The sequence below is a fragment of the Zeugodacus cucurbitae genome, chromosome 2, assembly GCF_028554725.1.
Source record: "Zeugodacus cucurbitae isolate PBARC_wt_2022May chromosome 2, idZeuCucr1.2, whole genome shotgun sequence".
Lineage (NCBI taxonomy): Eukaryota > Metazoa > Arthropoda > Insecta > Diptera > Tephritidae > Zeugodacus > Zeugodacus cucurbitae.
In genome coordinates this window covers 50,970,382-50,988,446 of record NC_071667.1, presented here as the reverse complement: position 1 = coordinate 50,988,446, position 18,065 = coordinate 50,970,382, and the positions used below count along the sequence as shown (strand labels likewise).

The window sequence follows — 18,065 nt, the reverse complement described above, 5'->3', positions numbered from 1 at the left end:
CGATAGCTATAAGCAAAAATGAATGGCAGTCAATGTTTGCGTTACTGATTAATTCGAAAAGGAAATGCAGTAAATTTGCGCAAAATAAGTAAAATGCGAAGGAAACACAAAAATAAGCTGCCACAATATGAGAGTATATTAGAAGTACTGAGTAAGTATTTATAAAAAACGCGAATATATGGGAAGTCATAAAAATATGCAACTTCATTCAGACTAAATTCATATACAAATTCATGTACATATGTAGGTATTCAAATATATGGGAATGTACGCACTTATAGTCCATCTAACGATCAAACACTAAATGCACCTTTTTGAATCCGTATTTTAAATTCTACTTTTCAACAAAGGATATTAAATATTGTTTTTGATGAGGAAAATTACCACATAGAGATCCGAGGTCCATAAATCCGGATTTTACACCACCATTACCATTGATGGTACCATATCATCAATAGAAGAAAAAGCAAGCTACCAAACTAACCTTAGACAGGGAGCTGAAAACCCTACTTTAGGGTAAATAAAGCTGATACAGCACTTCGTAACTACAAAAGAATGGGGACTATCGCCTCGAGTAACTCATTGGCTCTACACAGCAGTGGTTAAGCCGATTATGACATTTGGTATATTGGTGTGGTGACTTATTTTGTAAGCAAGTGGCAGCGCAGTCGGCACTTGGACGGGAGGAATCTTCCCTACTAGTTACCTTTAGTGAGGGACATTATAGTATACTTAGTAGGTTCCTGTTTATAACCAATAATACGTATTTTCGTAATCCTGTAGAATTAAATCTTAATTCACTGCCTTCCCCTCTAGAAAGGAATGGAACAGGGGCGAGGTGGATAAAGAGGCGAGGTTCTATATGAACAGATCCATACTGGATAAACTAGTGTGGTGGTTTCTTTCTAGAAAGATAGACACCTGAATGGACTTCCGATTACCAGATCACTGTAATGTCTATCAAGTGGAGGTTACTGTAATGAAAGAATGTCTTCTTGTTTTGACCAATAAGGTGCAACAAGATATATATTTATATTCACAAACTGTCGAACGGTTTTGAAATCACTAAAGTCTCTAAGAGTTTCTTCGAAGTTAGTAAAAGTATATCTTGAACTGTTAGTAGAACTAGCTTCCTATTTTACAATAAACATGCAATGGGTTCCAGGACACATCGATATTACGGGTAACTGTGAAGCAGACGAACTTGGCAGATTAGACATCACGTTACAATTAGAACTCGATAGAGAGGGAATGTATATAGGTATACATCTGAACACTTGTAAACACTTAATCGACAAATATGATGATAGAGTTTGCTAAGCCTCGGTGGAAATAATTCATAATTTGCTCAAAAAGCAGAAAAACATAGACTGAATGGAATATGGCCCGCACTTGTCGATTATTGAAATTTGGATGGAAAAAGTAAGAAAATGATATAAGAACTCTAGGAGTTTTAACGGGACACTGTTTGATTGGCAGAGATATTGGGGATACCATACAATTATTACTGCAGAAACTGTAATGAAGAGTCGAAGAAGAGCTGTTCTACAGGCTCTCTTCTATGCGGATACTAGACTTTGTACAAGAAAAGAATGGCAACTAAAGGTCGCGGTTTCCTCGGCGATGTCTCGGAAATTGCACATACATATATGTTTTTTGTAAGAGCTTAAAGGTTTCTATGTAAAAATATGCATAAGAACAAACAATTTATATACTATAATTATAGTCTTTCTAACAAAAAGATATGCAAAAAATTTCATTAAACCCTGCAAACTGAACACACAAAAATTCTCAGCATGCAGCTGCGTGTTGTACTCAATTGTTCTTTGCTCTATGTATTTTCGATGTCCATTCGATAACGGTAAATATTGCGTGGAATGAAAAGTGGAAGCTTGACCGGTGAACATTAAAAACAGTTTCAATTATTTGCATAACTGCATAAGGTAAAAGGGGGTTAGCCAGTGTCCACCTGTGGTTTGATTTCATTTTTATGCAAATAAAAAGTGAAATATATATTTATGGAAATATGGCTGTCGATTGAACAATTGAATGACAGAGAACAACAGTTAGTAAACCTGTAGCTCTGTCAAAGTCAAATTTAATGCGTGGACACGAAAAGTTGAGTTATACATATTTGATTTTTATTATTGAAAATAATTTACAAAAAAAGAGGCAATTCTGAGTATTCCTAATCGATCGGCCTTGGAATCGGAATCGGCGCCTATTTATCTTACTTACTAATATTAGTATTTGTTTATATTACCAATAAGTTACTTTCAAATTACCTGATTTCGATACAATATACAAAGTGATAGTCTTTCTTTGGAAGTTTGTATAGAATACGGTAATTCAGGGCTTATTTCAAAGTCTAAATAATGTAATTATTCCATTATTTTCATTGATGTATAACACGGTGAATAGTGAAGTCGACAGGAAACTACTTTGCAAAACCAAATATTCATGAAAGATATATCAAAAACTTCGTTGAAGTAATTTTTTCTAATACATTGTAATGATGATAATTACAACTATGCACAGAGAAATAGAAACTTTATTTCTCATCTGAGTAGTCGCGTCGGTCGTGCAATGTGTAACGGCAAACTGTGTCCCGTTATCATATATACATATATTAGATTATATATTAGAGTTTTTTGTTGTTGGCTGTTTTTTGAATAAATAGCATATCGCAGTTGGTCAGAGAAATAGCACACTTGACAGTTTTTTATCATTTCTCTATTTAAAACCGAAAGCTGTTCAAGAAAGTTATTGATTATAGCTAATTAAATTTGCACAAATAAAACAAAATTGTGCAAAATTTTCCAGAAAAATGGTGTGTTATATACGAACTCTTTGAAAACGGGAAAAAATGCTTCTCGAATCGCACAAATAGGACCATTATGACCGAAATAGATGAAGAATTTGGCTTAACCGTATTCAGTGAAGACTCCTCAATGTTGCTCGCCCCTATGGAAGCATCAGCAGAAAAAAAACAAAACACAATCTATATATTCTATTTATCTCTATGAAAAAAGTAAATCGCATTGAACCAAATATAAAATATTTGTGCATAAACTGCAAGCCATTGCTAAAACCCTAGATACCCCAGGAAAACAGAAAAGTATGGTGGCGGTATTCCCCTGGTATGGATTGCGTTGCCGGTGTATGGAATGAATGCGTTGGTCAGAATTTATGGTACAATGGATAATTTTTTGTACTTAAACACACAATGCACAGTGGTTCCGCCATAGGCCAAAAATCAAAAAATCCATCTCACGATTTTTTGTCAAAATGTATACAGATGTCTTCCAAACTGTCCAAACTTCCTATTTGCAAACCGTGTTTTCCTAAATATCTAACGGTACTTTCTAAAAATAGAGTTAAACGCATGAATACCTGTATTTTTTTAAAGCAATCAAAAAAAATTGTTCTGGTAATTGTTCAGGTTAACGAATCAAGATTATTTTTAATTGATTTTTAAGTTAAAGGAATTTATTTTAACTTATAAAATTAATTAAGACTAACGTGATTTGTGTTTTTAGTGATATAAGTGTTTTATATCAACTAATTTTTTTTTTTAACTTTTTTGTTGCGTCTTTTATTTGTTTACATAAAGTTTTAATTGTATTCCTCCGCGATCCCCCTTTATTTATATTTTATATAGTATTTAGCAGAGTCTTAAGGTAATAAAAGTGTTAAAGTTGGGTGCGGAAAGTTGCAGATGTATTTGCAATCGTCAAAATAATAACGCCCTTTGAATTAACTATTTTTAAGTTCAAACTCATTATAATTGGGCTAAAAAAAGCTTGGAAAGAAGAATAAATCGTCGTTATATCAATCTGTGTACTGTTTACTAGAGGAGACATTTTAAGTTTTTGTTCTAATTATAATGGCTGTTGAATGACAGTGAAAAAATGAACTGTATTAAATTGGTTGATAATTTGCTTTTTTCCTACATGATTTTTTTATATGATATAATTTTATAGGTTGAATGGGGGAAACTATAACGACAAATCAAGTTCAGATTGTGTATCGCTTTCTTAAATTTGTTTACAAAGCCTTACTGAAAGTGTTGACGCTTCGACCATGACCATGAGAAGTATTTTTGCGCATGATTGCCATATAATGGCAATTAATGTTCTATGGGAGCTATAGGACCTAGTAGTCCGACAGGGCCAATTTTTTAATATATATTTAAAACATTTTTCCTAATTTTCATTTCATTGCGATATCTCAACGGGAAGTATTTATGACCGCGCCTTCATACAAGCCGAACCACTGTGCAATGGAACCTTCTCATTTGTCTGAAAATTAGATATTTATGGGATATGAGGGAAACTCTGCACCAGTTTCTGGAGGGGAATAACATGCTTCCATAATTTCAGTCCGAAATCAATTTTTTAAATTTTGTTTGCCCCATATTCACTTTAAAATCATTCCAGAGGGTTCCTATCAGTTTAAAATGGCCAGTCCAATACTTCAATATTTTCGGGAAATAATCAGAAGCCAAGCTGTTTTCAAAATTCGGGCTATACAACGAAATATCAACTTGCTAATAAGGAAAAAATTATTATTTTTGCCTTTTTTTTTTGATAAAAATTTGTTTTTTTTTTTTAATAATTCAGAAAGTCTGCAATTTCTGTGATCAGTCGAAATCGGGGCACCTTGATCTAAAAAAATCCAAAAAAAACCATTCAATTCAATATAGTGTTTGTTCTTTTTTACATAACTTCACATCAAAAAAAAATTTTTTAAAATAAATATAAAACACTTTGATATGAAAAGCTTATTATGGTTTTGAAAAATTATTTGAAAGTGTGCTATTTCTCTTTCAAGATTTCAAAACATCGAGCTTTCGTGAACTCCAACTTCTTTGATGAAGCAATTAAATTTAATAAAAAAATATTAATCATTAACATTCTCAACATACAATTTCAACACCGATACTCACGAAATCATAACTGCTTTATTCATATTCATATTTCCATTGCACATAACCTTTAAATTGTAGTTTGAACGGAAGTTGTTAGACTTACCTGTAAGAAAAAAGAGAGAGCAATTATTACGAGACGTTTTATTGAATATATTTTAAACAAAATCAAAAGATCGACAATCAGTAAATATAAAATGTGAACTCCAAAAAAGAGAAACTTTGTGTTAAGGTTAAGGCCAAGTTAAAATTGTACGAACGCACTGTGCTGTCAAATCGGCTTCAACATAATCAACGTAAATTACATTATTGTGCACTCAATTAAGAATCAGGCGTAGCTTAAACTACAAAATCAGCAGAATCAAACGAAAAGTTGGTAAAAATGAGAAAATTGCAAAATCATTAACAAAGCAAACAGAGAAAAAGAAGTAGAAAATAATTAAAAATAAAATAAAAATCAATAAAAACAAATCACACGATTTAAATTAAGGCAAAAAAACCCAAACTGTCGTTCACCTTGCTGGCAATCAGTTGTGGTAACTTTTTTCTTGCACAAAATAAAATTCATGTGAAAATTCTTGTCACAATGAACGGCTTCCAATTTTTTGTTTTTACTCACACAGCGAGAGGGTTTAGGGGGTCTCGAAGAAAAATTAAAATTGCGTTGCAAAACGCCAACAACTGCAAACAAGGTCAACAACCAGTAGGCCACAGCAAAAAATAAATAAAATAAAAAACAATTTCGCGACAGTGGCAACGCAAGTACATAAATATAACCAATTCATTGACGCACTCAGTCGCACTGTCATTCACTCATTACCTACTCAATTCTTGGTAAACTCAGCGAATTACTCGAGTGTTTTTGTATTTGTTGCAATTTAAACTTCGTTACTAACATGATTACATCACAAATTACACGACAATGTGCATTTTTCATTTATTTTGCGCTGTTTTGGTAGCCGGCAGCAGACGGAAAGAGCCGACAGCGCAGAGGCAAAGAAGGCAAGCGCACCCAAAACGCTACGTTTAAGGCGGTACATATGTAGTAGTGGCTAAACAGAATACCGACAAGCTTAAAATACCCGCGAAAATAAATACAAACTACAACAACAACAGTTATAAAAATAAATATGTATCTGCAACTTGAAAGACAAGACAATGCAACTACCGCCGGCTAGCTACTAAGTGGTGGCTAAATTTGATGGGTTTAAAAAAATTAAAAAAAAAAAATTAAAAAAAATAGTATTTCATAAATATTGATTAAATGTTATGTAACTGTGATTGAAAAAATGCGGAAATTCCAATTAATAAAAGACGGTCCAGTTGGTAGGGTGCCAACGGCAAATATCCTCTCTCAGAGGTGAATTGTCTATTCGAAAGTCATTATTCACTAAACCATTACACCATACGGCAAAATTTATTTTTTTTTTCTGGGAGATTGAGTCCTAAGTAAAAAATTGTATTCTCAAATTTTCGAAGTTAGCCTCCAAAATCGGAATATTATCGGTCAAGCTTAGCTATTTATTACAGACGCTATAAAGGAGTTAGATCTTCGAAGAAAATAAAAAAAAATATATATAGAATAAAAATAATGGACCCCTTATAACATCTGCCACATAAGTTTGACCGAAGAGTTTTATACACCATACACCCTAAAAAAATAAAATTGTTCAAGTTTTACACTGGAGAAGAAAACAACCATAACTGTTATTTAGATTCGATAAGGATTCTGCAATCTTATATATACATACTGAAGAGATCAGTTTCAGCTCCAACTCTTCCAATCCTAGTTACTATATTTTGGATGTAAATTACCAGACTCCATTTCTGATTTTTATAAGGGAAAAGTTTTTAAAGCCTTTTGTAAATATACATTTTTTTTAGACATCAACAAAACATCTTTAGTACTGGTCGAAACTAGCATCGGAACCAAGTTTTTTGTGGCGGTACTGTTGGAGCGAGAGAACTTAAAATTTAGTACTATAATAGAGTATAGTTAACAATGTTTTTACCAAATTTGGAAAAAATTAAAAAATAAACTTTATGAAAAGCCGTATAAATGACTTTTTTTTCGGTGGCAACTTACAAGAACTCTTCGATGCGCTGTGTTGTACCAAATATTTTTTGTTCATATATGTATATTTTTTTAATTATTTTCACAGCATAAAAAAGTGATTTTCCTAACTATTGACTGATTTCTATTTCCCACAGATTGCAGTGAAACAACACGCACAAAACGCGCCAAGCGGCCACGTGCCCCAGAACCTGTAAACTTCGAACCGGAACCTCAACAAGACTTGGAAAATGAAGAGAGCGGTAGTCAAGAAAAGGATATACCTGAAATACCGACGAATTTCCTAAGTCCTTCAGTAAGAGAGTATCTGGAGTTGGGAAAGTCGATACCTGGTGAGTTTAAAATGTATTAAGATCATAAATTTCGACTTTGTGGATACTGCTAACATTTCTAATTGAAAGAAGACTTATCTATTAAGCGAAATCCTCACTTGCTTAACATGGTTACGTTAGGTTGTATGGCTGTTCCCCAGAGGGGATACACATGTAGACTATGAAAGACAATATTTTGTTAAGCCAGGATTCAACACATCTTCTAGTATCCGGTAAGATTTTTAACCTTACAGTGTGGATCCCGATGGATAAATGGCCAGTTAAAAAAACCTACGACTAAGGCGAGGTGAACTTTACTGAGGGCGAAGAGATCGGTAGACCGGTTTAGATAGGTTTTACCTTATGTCAGAAGAACCTGGCGACTACGCAATAGCTAGTGACTGACCAGCGCTTACCAAGCTCAGCCGAAGCCAATCAGTCCAGTAGTAAACATCAATAGGACAAAGGTGTTCCTATATGTTCTCATGCTACTATTAGCGAGACAGACATACCTGGACTTGCAAGCTCATCAGCTTTAAAATTTTTCACGATTCCGCTGTCGTCAGGAACCCAGACCAGTCTAATCGAAAAGTATAACGATAACTTTAGTAAAGATAAGCATTCCTTATTCCTCTAGTATCAAAGAGAATTCAATATATCCTGCCTTAATAGCAGCCACTTCCGCTTGAAAAGGGGGCAATAACTGCGTACTTGGAAAGAAACTCCAAATGGATCATGACAAGTATTTAAATTTACGCTTCTCATGTCATTAAATGAGTTGTATCTTTTTTTGGCGGTACAGTAATGATGTTACCTATTTTTGACATGATCTATTAATTCACATCTCCTAGAATACGATCTGGGACTGTGAGATGTGTTAATTGCTCTTTACATGGAAATTCAAATCGCTCTTCAAAATGCGGAGCAAAGTGGTTTCACTGGCGCCAAAAACCTCTCCTGTGGATTCAACTTGCCAAAAAAATATTTTTCCTCATGTGAGTTGAAATATTATAAATGATTTTATGTATTTCATAAATTCCAATGCAATTGTCTGCTTGCTTACTAATAGACCCATTAGAGTATTTAATAAATACTAACGGTAATGAAAATAGCAGCAACATTGTTTAAGGTGCTGCCAGATGGAACGAAAAACCCAATTTTTTTCCATTAACTGCAACAAATGACGTCGCCTATTGAATTAGTGTTGTGTTACAAAAAAACTTTCAAAAACATATGTACACACACTAAAAGGCTATCAAAAAGCCACAGGCGCATGGCTGTCATTCACAATTCAAATAAACATTTTAATTTATTTATTGATTCGAAGCCGGCAGATATGCGCTTTTGCATAATAGCAAACACACAGTAAATACGCCAGTGGAAAGCACTAAAAAATTGATATTGATGGGAGAGTTTCTGAAAAAAAAATCTCCTTCAGCTATACGAATACATAAATGAGAATTTAGGAGAAATTCTGATTTTATGATTTTTTCCGCACGCTTTCTGAGAGTGCATCAGGCGGCAGGTTTTTGTTGCTTCCATCAGAACATTTGCTCGAGGGGCAGGAAGGCGGAACAGAAATTCAATTATTTCGTGTTAAGAACAGATACACAATGACAGCTGATAGGCAAACTGCAAATGCAGCTACACATGTACAGTTGTATGCAGAAAATAGAAAAAAGTTGCATAAAAAATGGCTATGCCGATAACCAGGAGGCGACTCTGGCAGGCTTTTGATTGCGTGCAACATACACACATACACACTTGAATGTGTGCCACATAATCGAATGCAACAGGCGCACTATTTTTCAATGAGAATTTTTGAAATCTATCCTCTTACCATTCATGTGGTCAATAGTTATCTGCAGCGGTCATCCAGTTCCCGCGGGTGCGTTGTGTGTTAAAAAAAAAGCAATATGGCAGCACTGCAATATTCATCTGATAAAAGTGGCAAAAAAAACGCAGTCGACAGTCGACTTGTATATGCGCGACGTAATTGAGCGCAACTAACAACGCCTTGTTTGTCACTGAATTTTGACCGAACTTGCATCAGCCCAAATTCCCCGCATTGGGGGTCACTAATTTGCGGTACACAAAACACATATTTTTTTAACTTTGAATGCAACTTGCAGTTTTTGTGGTCGAAAGTGCATTTGCAATTTAATTTTTGGCAGCGCAACAACTCGCATAGTAAATAACTACAGGGTGGCCTAGGCGTTGCTGCTCAAATATTCAGAATTTCGATCTCAAACGATTAATGATTAAACAGGGTTGCATAGAGATGTTTCATAGTGATACCGTTTTATAAAGAGAGTTTTTGTATAAAAAAATATTGCTAAATTTAGTAAACAAATTATATAATCTAAACAACGGCGTGGATCTAGTATTCTTAAGTTAGAAAAAGATCTATCAAAGAAAACTGATCATTAAATCTATATCGGAGGAATAACTTTAGGCGTTTATTATTAACATATAAAATTGTAATTTCTCAATCGCGTTTCGAGAAGTTAGTTCTTATACTAAGTCTAACCCTTTATTTATTTGAACTCAGGGAGTTAATAATTTACTTTCGTTTAAATTAGTATTGAATATATATATAGACCTTTATATTCGATACATAAAAACGGAATTGAAATGTTTGAAAATTGGAGCAAGTTCTAGATAGTCAAAATGCTCAAAAGTTGGAAAGTGCCCGACCTACCTACCATTTATCGATATAACAAAAATACGCCTGAACAACATTTCAAACAGAAGCAAGACCACTTTGTAACTAAAAGAGCACCGTGAGATCGATACGTGTTAAAATATGTCTGTGATTGGCGTTGGAACCGATTAGCCGGTTAGAGCCGAATCGACGAGAGCGCGCCACTCCTCTCTTTTCTTCGCAGTTCGGCGCCAGGAGATCCCAAGTGTAACCATGTCGCTCTCCACCTGGTCCCTCCATCCTCGGCTTCCTCCGGCGGGTACTGCATCGAACACTTTCAAAGCCGGAGTGTTTTCGTCCATTCGGACAACATGACCTAGCCAGCGTAACCGCTGTCTTTTTGTCAATGTCGTTGCCAATGTTCTGAGGACCATAAATCTTGCGCAAAATTTTTCTCTCGAAAACTCCTAGTGTCGTCTCATCTGATGTTGACATCGTCCACGCTATTGCACCATAAAGCAGGACGGGTGCCGCCTTATTGAGTTTGATTTTGATTCGTCGAGAGATGACTTTACTTTTCAATTGCCTACTCAGTCCAAAGTAGCACATGTTGGCAAGAGTGATTCTGCGCTGGATTTCGAGGCTGACATTGTTGGTGTTGCTGATGCTGGGTCCTCGGTATACGAAATTATCTACGTGTTCGAATTTATGACTGTCAAGAGTGACGTGGGAGCCAAGACACGAATGAGCTAACTGTTTGTTTGATGACAGGAGATATTTCGTCTGGTCCACTGCCGTATTAATTTTGCGGGGATACCAAATTTAGACATCGCGGCATAAAGGCAGCTCCTTTGCGTGCTGTTGAAAGCAGCTTTAAAATCTACAAAAAGGAGATGTGTGTCGATCCTCTTTTCACGGGTCTTCTCCAAGATTTGGCGCATGGTGAATATCTGGCCAGTTGTGGATTTTCCAGGTCTAAAGCCACACTGATAAGGTCCAATCAGTTCGTTGACATGTTAAAATAGGTCAGATTAAATAACACCTGCCAGCAAAAAATTAACCGATCTTGAAGACTGATTCAACACCAAATTAGGTCTTTAACTTATAGAATCTTAAAGTGTACAATGTAGTATCACCTGGCGGTAGCAGGGAATGAGGGATGTGCCAAAACCGGTCAAGCAAAGATTACTCTACCAAAATCAAAACACCTATCAAAAAGGAGAAGACACGAAATAAATTAGGTTAAGTATGAAAAAAGCCCACTTGACTGAACTTTTGTTTCAATGTGATAATAAAACTGCTTTTATAAAAAATCTTTTTGAGATCACGTAAAGTTCACAATAATGTATATACTGGGTCTTTATTTAGATGAAATGATCCTTTGGAAATATTATAAAAAAGATTATCTGGGCTCAACCGGGATTTGAACCCGGGACCTCTCGCACCCAAAGCGAGAATCATACCCCTAGACCATTGAGCCGCTTGGTATTAATCCAATTTGATTTTCTTTGATAATTTTTTTCAACTATGCATTGTGTTTTTTAAACATGTTATGTATATTTCAATTGATGAAAAATTATTTTTGTCTTAGTTGAATAAACAATAACAAATTCATATATAAACATATGTTTTTTATGCAGTTTTTAAACATATTTTGTTTTTAAATAAATATTGAACATGAAATAAAGAGTTTAAATGATAAAAATCCCTTAAAAAATACCAAACGTGAAGCTCCAAATTGTAGCTTTTTCGCTCAAAATATTTTATACCAAAATTCAAATACTGTGAACCTATTTTAGACACTATGGTTTCAAAGAAAAATCAAACAAAATAATAGATTGGGCTCAACCGGGATTTGAACCCGGGACCTCTCGCACCCAAAGCGAGAATCATACCCCTAGACCATTGAGCCGCTTAATTTAGACCAACTTGCATTTTCTTTTGGCTTGGTTTGTGGCCTTCGATGGTACTCATCTTCATCAATAGTTTTGCTGGCTTTGCCATGCAAGCAATAGTTTATTTGTTTGTATATTTGCTTTTGTTAATGCATTAATTAAAAAGTGAAACTTCATGTTTTCAAACGTGTTTTTTGATATCTTCTCCATTCTTCTGAACATGCTTTTTGATAAAGTTGTGGCACTTGATACGTGTATGTTTGTATGTGACCGTAAAACAACTGTTCAAAGTAGATCGACAAATATCAATTGACTTTATAAACAAAACAACATGTTTCTTCCACTTACTTGAACTTGGTCTTATATGCATTATGTACCGCTAATGTGGACCGAAATGTGTCTGAAGTCCCCTTTATCAGATGTTAATATGTATAGGAATATATATTATATGGCTAAGCTTTCATTATGTAATGACTGTGTAATGACTGTGACTATCATTGAATTTGACATAATTATGAAAACTGATATAATAACAGAAAAACGTAGGAATATGTTTAAGTCCTATATGAATTTATATCATAAATTATATTAAAAACTTCGTTAAGGATTATGATAATTTCCTAATAAAAATTTCCATTAATCTCGATTTATTTTAGGTCGCCCTGGCGTCGATTATCCCATACTATCTGCTATACCCTACACAAATTTCTACTGCGATGAGCAACCCTATCCAGGCTTTTTCGCCGACATGGAAACCAGGTGTCAGGGTAAGTTCAACGATAAATTAAATAATTAAATTTCAATTTTTTCAACACATGTCGATTTGTTTCAGGCTGGCATTACTGCGACATCGATGGCCGACAAGCGTCCTTCCTATGTCCAAATGGCACACAATTTTCGCAAGCCGTCTTCGTGTGCGATTGGTGGTTCAACGTGCGCTGTGATCTCTCGCCACGTCTCTACGCCATTAATGCACGACTCTATCAACGCCCCAAGGTGAACCCGACACGTCCACATCGCATCATTACAAAGGAACTGGTCGATGATATCTTCAATTAAGCTGTCGTGGAAATGCAAAAAAGACAGACAATTAAGGAAGGTGGGCGAGAGACAGCCTTCCTTGGAAGGGAGAGAACAAATAAAAATCAGATAGACAGATAGAATGAAAGAGAGAGGTAGATAGAAAGAGAGAGTGAGATAGAAATACAGAATGATAGAGATAGGGCGATAGAGAGAGCGAGATAGATATAGAGAGAGAAAGAGAGAGGTGAGGAAACGATTGATGACAAAAGAGCAGACAGAGGGAGTGAAAGGAAGAAAGTTCGACTATAATATTTGGAGGCATTGCCAGATAAAACACCACTGAGGAAAGAGCGTTTCAGCGTATATTTGTGGGCTATGAGGGTTATTTAAGTATAAAATGATGATTTCAAGTATTGAGTGACAAAATATTAAACTACGGTGCAGAGTATTAAAAATAAACTCGTAAATAATGGAATCCTAATTCGGTGCAATTTTGAGAAGTAGAGTTACAAAATATATGTATTAAGAGTATAATTTAAGAACATCAATTGTATCTTTAGTGTTATAAAGATAAACAGGAACTATAAATATGATAAGAGGAGTAAATGTAATTCAATATGTTATAAAAAATAGTTTTTAGGAAATAAATTAATATATATTTAATGTAAAATTCTGTAAAAACTAATAATCGTTTAACTTAAAATTTGTGTATTATAAAATGTTTCTTGTAGTATTTTAAGTTAATTTGACAAAAAAAAAATATTATTTAATATTATATTTTAGTGAATTTGTATATAGTTATATAGCAATATAATCAATATGTCTTCCATCGCGGTCAACTGCTTGCATTCACATACAGATATATATATACACAGTATAAATATGTATAAATACTATTATATTGTCTATATAAACACTCGACTCCTTTCTCTTTTCATTAATTTTGTCACTTTGTAATTTCATTGCATTTAACTTATATTTTAAGTTGAACTACTTTCAATCTACAAACTACTATTCATCAATTAAGTTTAAGCTTGTATCTGATTTGAAATGTTGAATAAAGCTTATCATTAGCGAGCGCGCAAATATTTTGTTTTTAACCTTACTCTTTTTTAGTTTTGAAAATTCGAAATGCCGTTATTTTATTTGCTACATTTTGGCCAACAATTCAGTTGAAAGGTGTGAAGAGTTGAAGGTCTCGACATTTACCTTTGGACAAAAATATCGAGTCGGGCTCAACCGGGATTTGAACCCGGGACCTCTCGCACCCAAAGCGAGAATCATACCCCTAGACCATTGAGCCGCCTGATTTAGACCAACTTATATTTCCTGTTGTACTTATTCAACCACTCGTTGGTATTTAGTGTATCTATTTTTGGACACCCGATTTGTTTAAACAATTTTATAATTTACATTTAATTTACCAGCTCCACAATTAATTTTTAGTGAATTTGCATTTTCATTATCACTGAAATCACTGAGAACTTGTTCATTGACCAGAATATATATATGAATACATATATGTACAAATAAATGAGGCTAAGATAAGACGTCTGACTGAAAGGAAGTTCCGAGTATAATGAGTCAAAAAGCAACAGAATTCAACTTGCGAACCTTCCAAATGAACCCTTCCATTAATCGTTGACTACCGATTTTTACCACAAAAATAACACTTTAAAACACATATATTCCAATCTTTAGATAAATTCACTTCCCCTACCCCTTTCCTATTATCAAATTATTGATCGATTCCAATTTAAAATATATTTCTAAGGGTTTATTGCTGCTGTATTTTGGGCAATAATGCATTTCCCTCACGACAATGAGATCATTATTCTGTCAATATTTAAAAAATTAGCAAGTTCTATGCCTAAGCAATATGAAGAAGTAATTAAGAGAAATTATTATTGGGCAAAAAAGACAAAAGACATTGTTAAATGCAATTTCTTGTATACATATATACTTGTCATTTTGGTGTCAAGAGGTAGAATGTTTCCTACAAAAGTTGAAACAGACAAGGGTTATTAGTGAAACACTCTTGTTCCTTAATTTCTCTGACTTATATTTCTGTTACAATATTTTTGAGATTTCATATTGTAAATATTTTATTTTTTGTTGATGTCCCTAAAAAATCAAATTTGTCAACCTCGATTGTTGATTATTTTTAAAAGTGATATTTTTCTGAAACTAATAGCTTTTAAAAACATTTCCGAAAATACGTATCGATGGCCGATTTCAATAAATAAAAAATCTCAAATATATGGATAGTGTTACAGTTCTTCTTCCACACTTCATTAAATCCTTACTTTCCTACAAATATAAATATAAATTATTAATCATATGGCTTAATATTAATGTATGCTGTTTAGTTGCCACACTGCTTTATCGACTTGATCTACAAATTAGGTCATCCTATAAGTATGCAACACAAATTATTTATCGTTTGTTAAAACTGTATAAACGGCAAACATTCGCACCAGACCACGTGAACGTTATCGCACAATAAAGTTTATTGTAAAAACAAAAAAAAATATATTATCATTAATATTTTAATAATTTGTTTAAAAAATACAAAATATTGAATTTTATTCGGCAGCTTACGAGACAAAACTGTAATTTGTCGAATAACTGTTATGCGGCTCAATGGTCTAGGGGTATGATTCTCGCTTTGGGTGCGAGAGGTCCCGGGTTCAAATCCCGGTTGAGCCCGACTGCCTTTTTGTTTTTGTTTAACTTACATTTTACTTTTTTTTGCATTTTGCTTCATATTTGAAGTGTTTTCAGCATCAATCTTTTTTTAACAATTTGAACGTTGTTTTTCTTTCATATTTGTTTTGTGCAGATTGTATATGGATAAGAACTTTAAATATACTCTTAAAATCAGTCTGGCTAATGTTTAATGCTTCAACTCTTAATCAGAAATATGTAGTTAGAAAAATAGTTTCTAAATGTTTTAAATTGGCTGAATCTTACTCCATTCTCAAATTTAACCCAAATTGCCGACAAAAGCCACTAAACAAACAACTAACAACATATATTCTTCTTCAGAGTTCATAAAAGCTCACATTGAATGTACGGGTCAGAAAAATAAATCGGATAAATCGAATGAAAATGAAATCGACTTTTCTTGACATGTGAGAAGATCAGAAGGCCAGACACATAATTAGATTTATTTTTCTAAGGAAGGGGTAGCTACAAATCTCATAATCTATTCCGATGTGTCCGTGCATTTAAATGCAGATATTAAATTGTATAAAATATTTTCATGGTTTTTTTTTATTATTATAAACCGTGTTAAAATGAGCCGATTTCAAATACAAATCAAATCAAATCAAATATTAAGACATCGTTGAAATAAATTTGTTTTGTTAGTATTGTAGTTGGTTTACGTGGATGCTCGGCATTTGTGACATGCGCAGCAATTTATTAACAATATACAACACAGGGTGATTACAAAATACAAAAAAGTAGAATTTGCAGGGTAACAAAGTGGAATTTAGACATATTTACGTTATGCGGCTCAATGGTCTAGGGGTATGATTCTCGCTTTGGGTGCGAGAGGTCCCGGGTTCAAATCCCGGTTGAGCCCGGATAGTTCTTTTTTGCTTTCATAAACATTTTTTTATTTTCTTCGATTTATTTTAAAGTAAAGCTTTGTAAATAACTAATTCGACAGTTTAGCACGTTCACGTTGCGGCTATTTATCAGATGATACCAATCGCAGCGGTAAACATTTATGGCCGTTGTGGTAGGTGGATCTACTAACGCTCGTATGCATACACATGGCAATTAGTTGCAACATTTTATATGCCTTTGTTTTGTTTAATAATATAATATAATGGTTTCAGTTGGTATTCAAACAAGGTGATGCAATCAAGATCCACAGTTTATTCTGTAACAAATAATTGAGTAAGTGGAGTTACGACATTATTTCGCAACTCTGATGTCTGATAGTGTCCGATACTACAAATGTTGTGATTCATAAATGAATATATTTTCAATCATACAGTTATATAAGTATATATTAAGTCTAGTAAAAATAAATCAACTTTTTTTCTAATATATAACTCTAGTAATTTTTATCTATCGATGTATATGTAAATGGAAAAGATAGGATTTCGTACTAAAAAATCAAAGATGGACACCATCGAAGACAAAATACAAAAAAAGACAAAAACGCAAGCCAGGCGGCTGAAAAATTGAATAGTGTTTATGGTTCTTATACCAATCATTCTGGTTTAGTCTGTTCCGTTCCGATATTTTTGATGTCAAACCTACATAAGGCTCTGAATGGCCTTTGTAAAAAATTGTATTTATAAAAAATAACCAGAAAAAATTTGAACCAGAATTGTCCGACAGGAAGATTTTGCTTGTGTTTGGTGGCATTAACATCATATACTATGAGCTGCTAAGATATTAAGAATTGGATTGTATGAAGGCATCGAATAATTTTATTCCACAAGGACGACGCCAGGCCACAAATATAGATAGTAACTCACATCGCTCGGAATGCGTCAAGAAGGTAAAAGGAATTAAGAAAATTGTATTAGATATAGTCGAATCACCAATAGTTACTGAAGATGGAGATACCTTCATTGGTAAGTGGAGTTGCTTTCCGGTATGCTTCATTATATATTTGACTGCTTCTAACTTATCGCTTCTTTCACAAAAAATATTTTAGAAATATTTTGAAGGAGGGATACTTGTTACGAAAGAGAAGACAAAAATGCATCCTTGAAAACACACGAAGCATAAATCTAATTATTATTTATTTAGCAGATTGTAAATCAAAAAAAAAAATATTTTTTTTTTTTAATTTTTGATTAAATTCAGAATAAATTCTAGAATAAATTTATTTCTCTATTTCCTCAATTTTGTAAACGCACTTTCGCGTCTGCTCTAAATAAATTTGCGTGATAGGTACTTATAACCTGAATTTTTTGTGTACCAATTTCGTGTCAACAAATTTCCTTTTCACGCAGTAAATTGGATAATAGTCACGGCAAGGTTCCTAATTGCAACTAAATTGATGAAATGAGTTCCTAATTAGATTAAATGATTAATCGACTGTGAAAAATATTATTTGCAACGTGACATTTGGTGAATAACGAATTAAACATTTTTTTTAAGAGGATTTAGATCATAAGCGGATAAAAAGGACTCACGTAACGTATTAAACATAGCTATTACG

At 33.7% G+C, this 18,065-nt stretch overlaps 2 protein-coding genes and 5 non-coding genes across 8 annotated transcripts in view; 3 read left to right on the top strand and 4 right to left on the bottom strand.

Moving 5' to 3' along the window:
• Nucleotides 1–13,377, top strand: part of LOC105218628 (uncharacterized) — a 34,777-nt gene extending 21,400 nt beyond the window's left edge. For both annotated transcript variants that reach the window (XM_054226221.1, XM_054226220.1), the window contains exons 3-5: nt 7,139–7,333; nt 12,508–12,618; nt 12,684–13,377. In XM_054226221.1, the coding sequence (XP_054082196.1) occupies nt 7,139–7,333; nt 12,508–12,618; nt 12,684–12,910 (533 nt within the window). In that variant the 3' untranslated portion in view covers nt 12,911–13,377. The remainder of the gene's footprint in view (nt 1–7,138; nt 7,334–12,507; nt 12,619–12,683) is intronic.
• LOC105218629 (uncharacterized) overlaps nt 1–18,065 on the bottom strand; it is a 157,997-nt gene that overhangs the window by 50,452 nt on the left and 89,480 nt on the right. The gene's annotated exons all lie outside the window — the stretch shown is intronic.
• Trnap-ugg (transfer RNA proline (anticodon UGG)) lies at nt 11,365–11,436 on the bottom strand. The gene has a single exon. It is a non-coding gene; the product is annotated as a tRNA-Pro (tRNA).
• Nucleotides 11,797–11,868, bottom strand: Trnap-ugg (transfer RNA proline (anticodon UGG)). The gene has a single exon. It is a non-coding gene; the product is annotated as a tRNA-Pro (tRNA).
• On the bottom strand, nt 14,106–14,177 carry Trnap-ugg (transfer RNA proline (anticodon UGG)). Its single transcript has one exon. It is a non-coding gene; the product is annotated as a tRNA-Pro (tRNA).
• Nucleotides 15,512–15,583, top strand: Trnap-ugg (transfer RNA proline (anticodon UGG)). The gene has a single exon. It is a non-coding gene; the product is annotated as a tRNA-Pro (tRNA).
• Trnap-ugg (transfer RNA proline (anticodon UGG)) lies at nt 16,392–16,463 on the top strand. Its single transcript has one exon. It is a non-coding gene; the product is annotated as a tRNA-Pro (tRNA).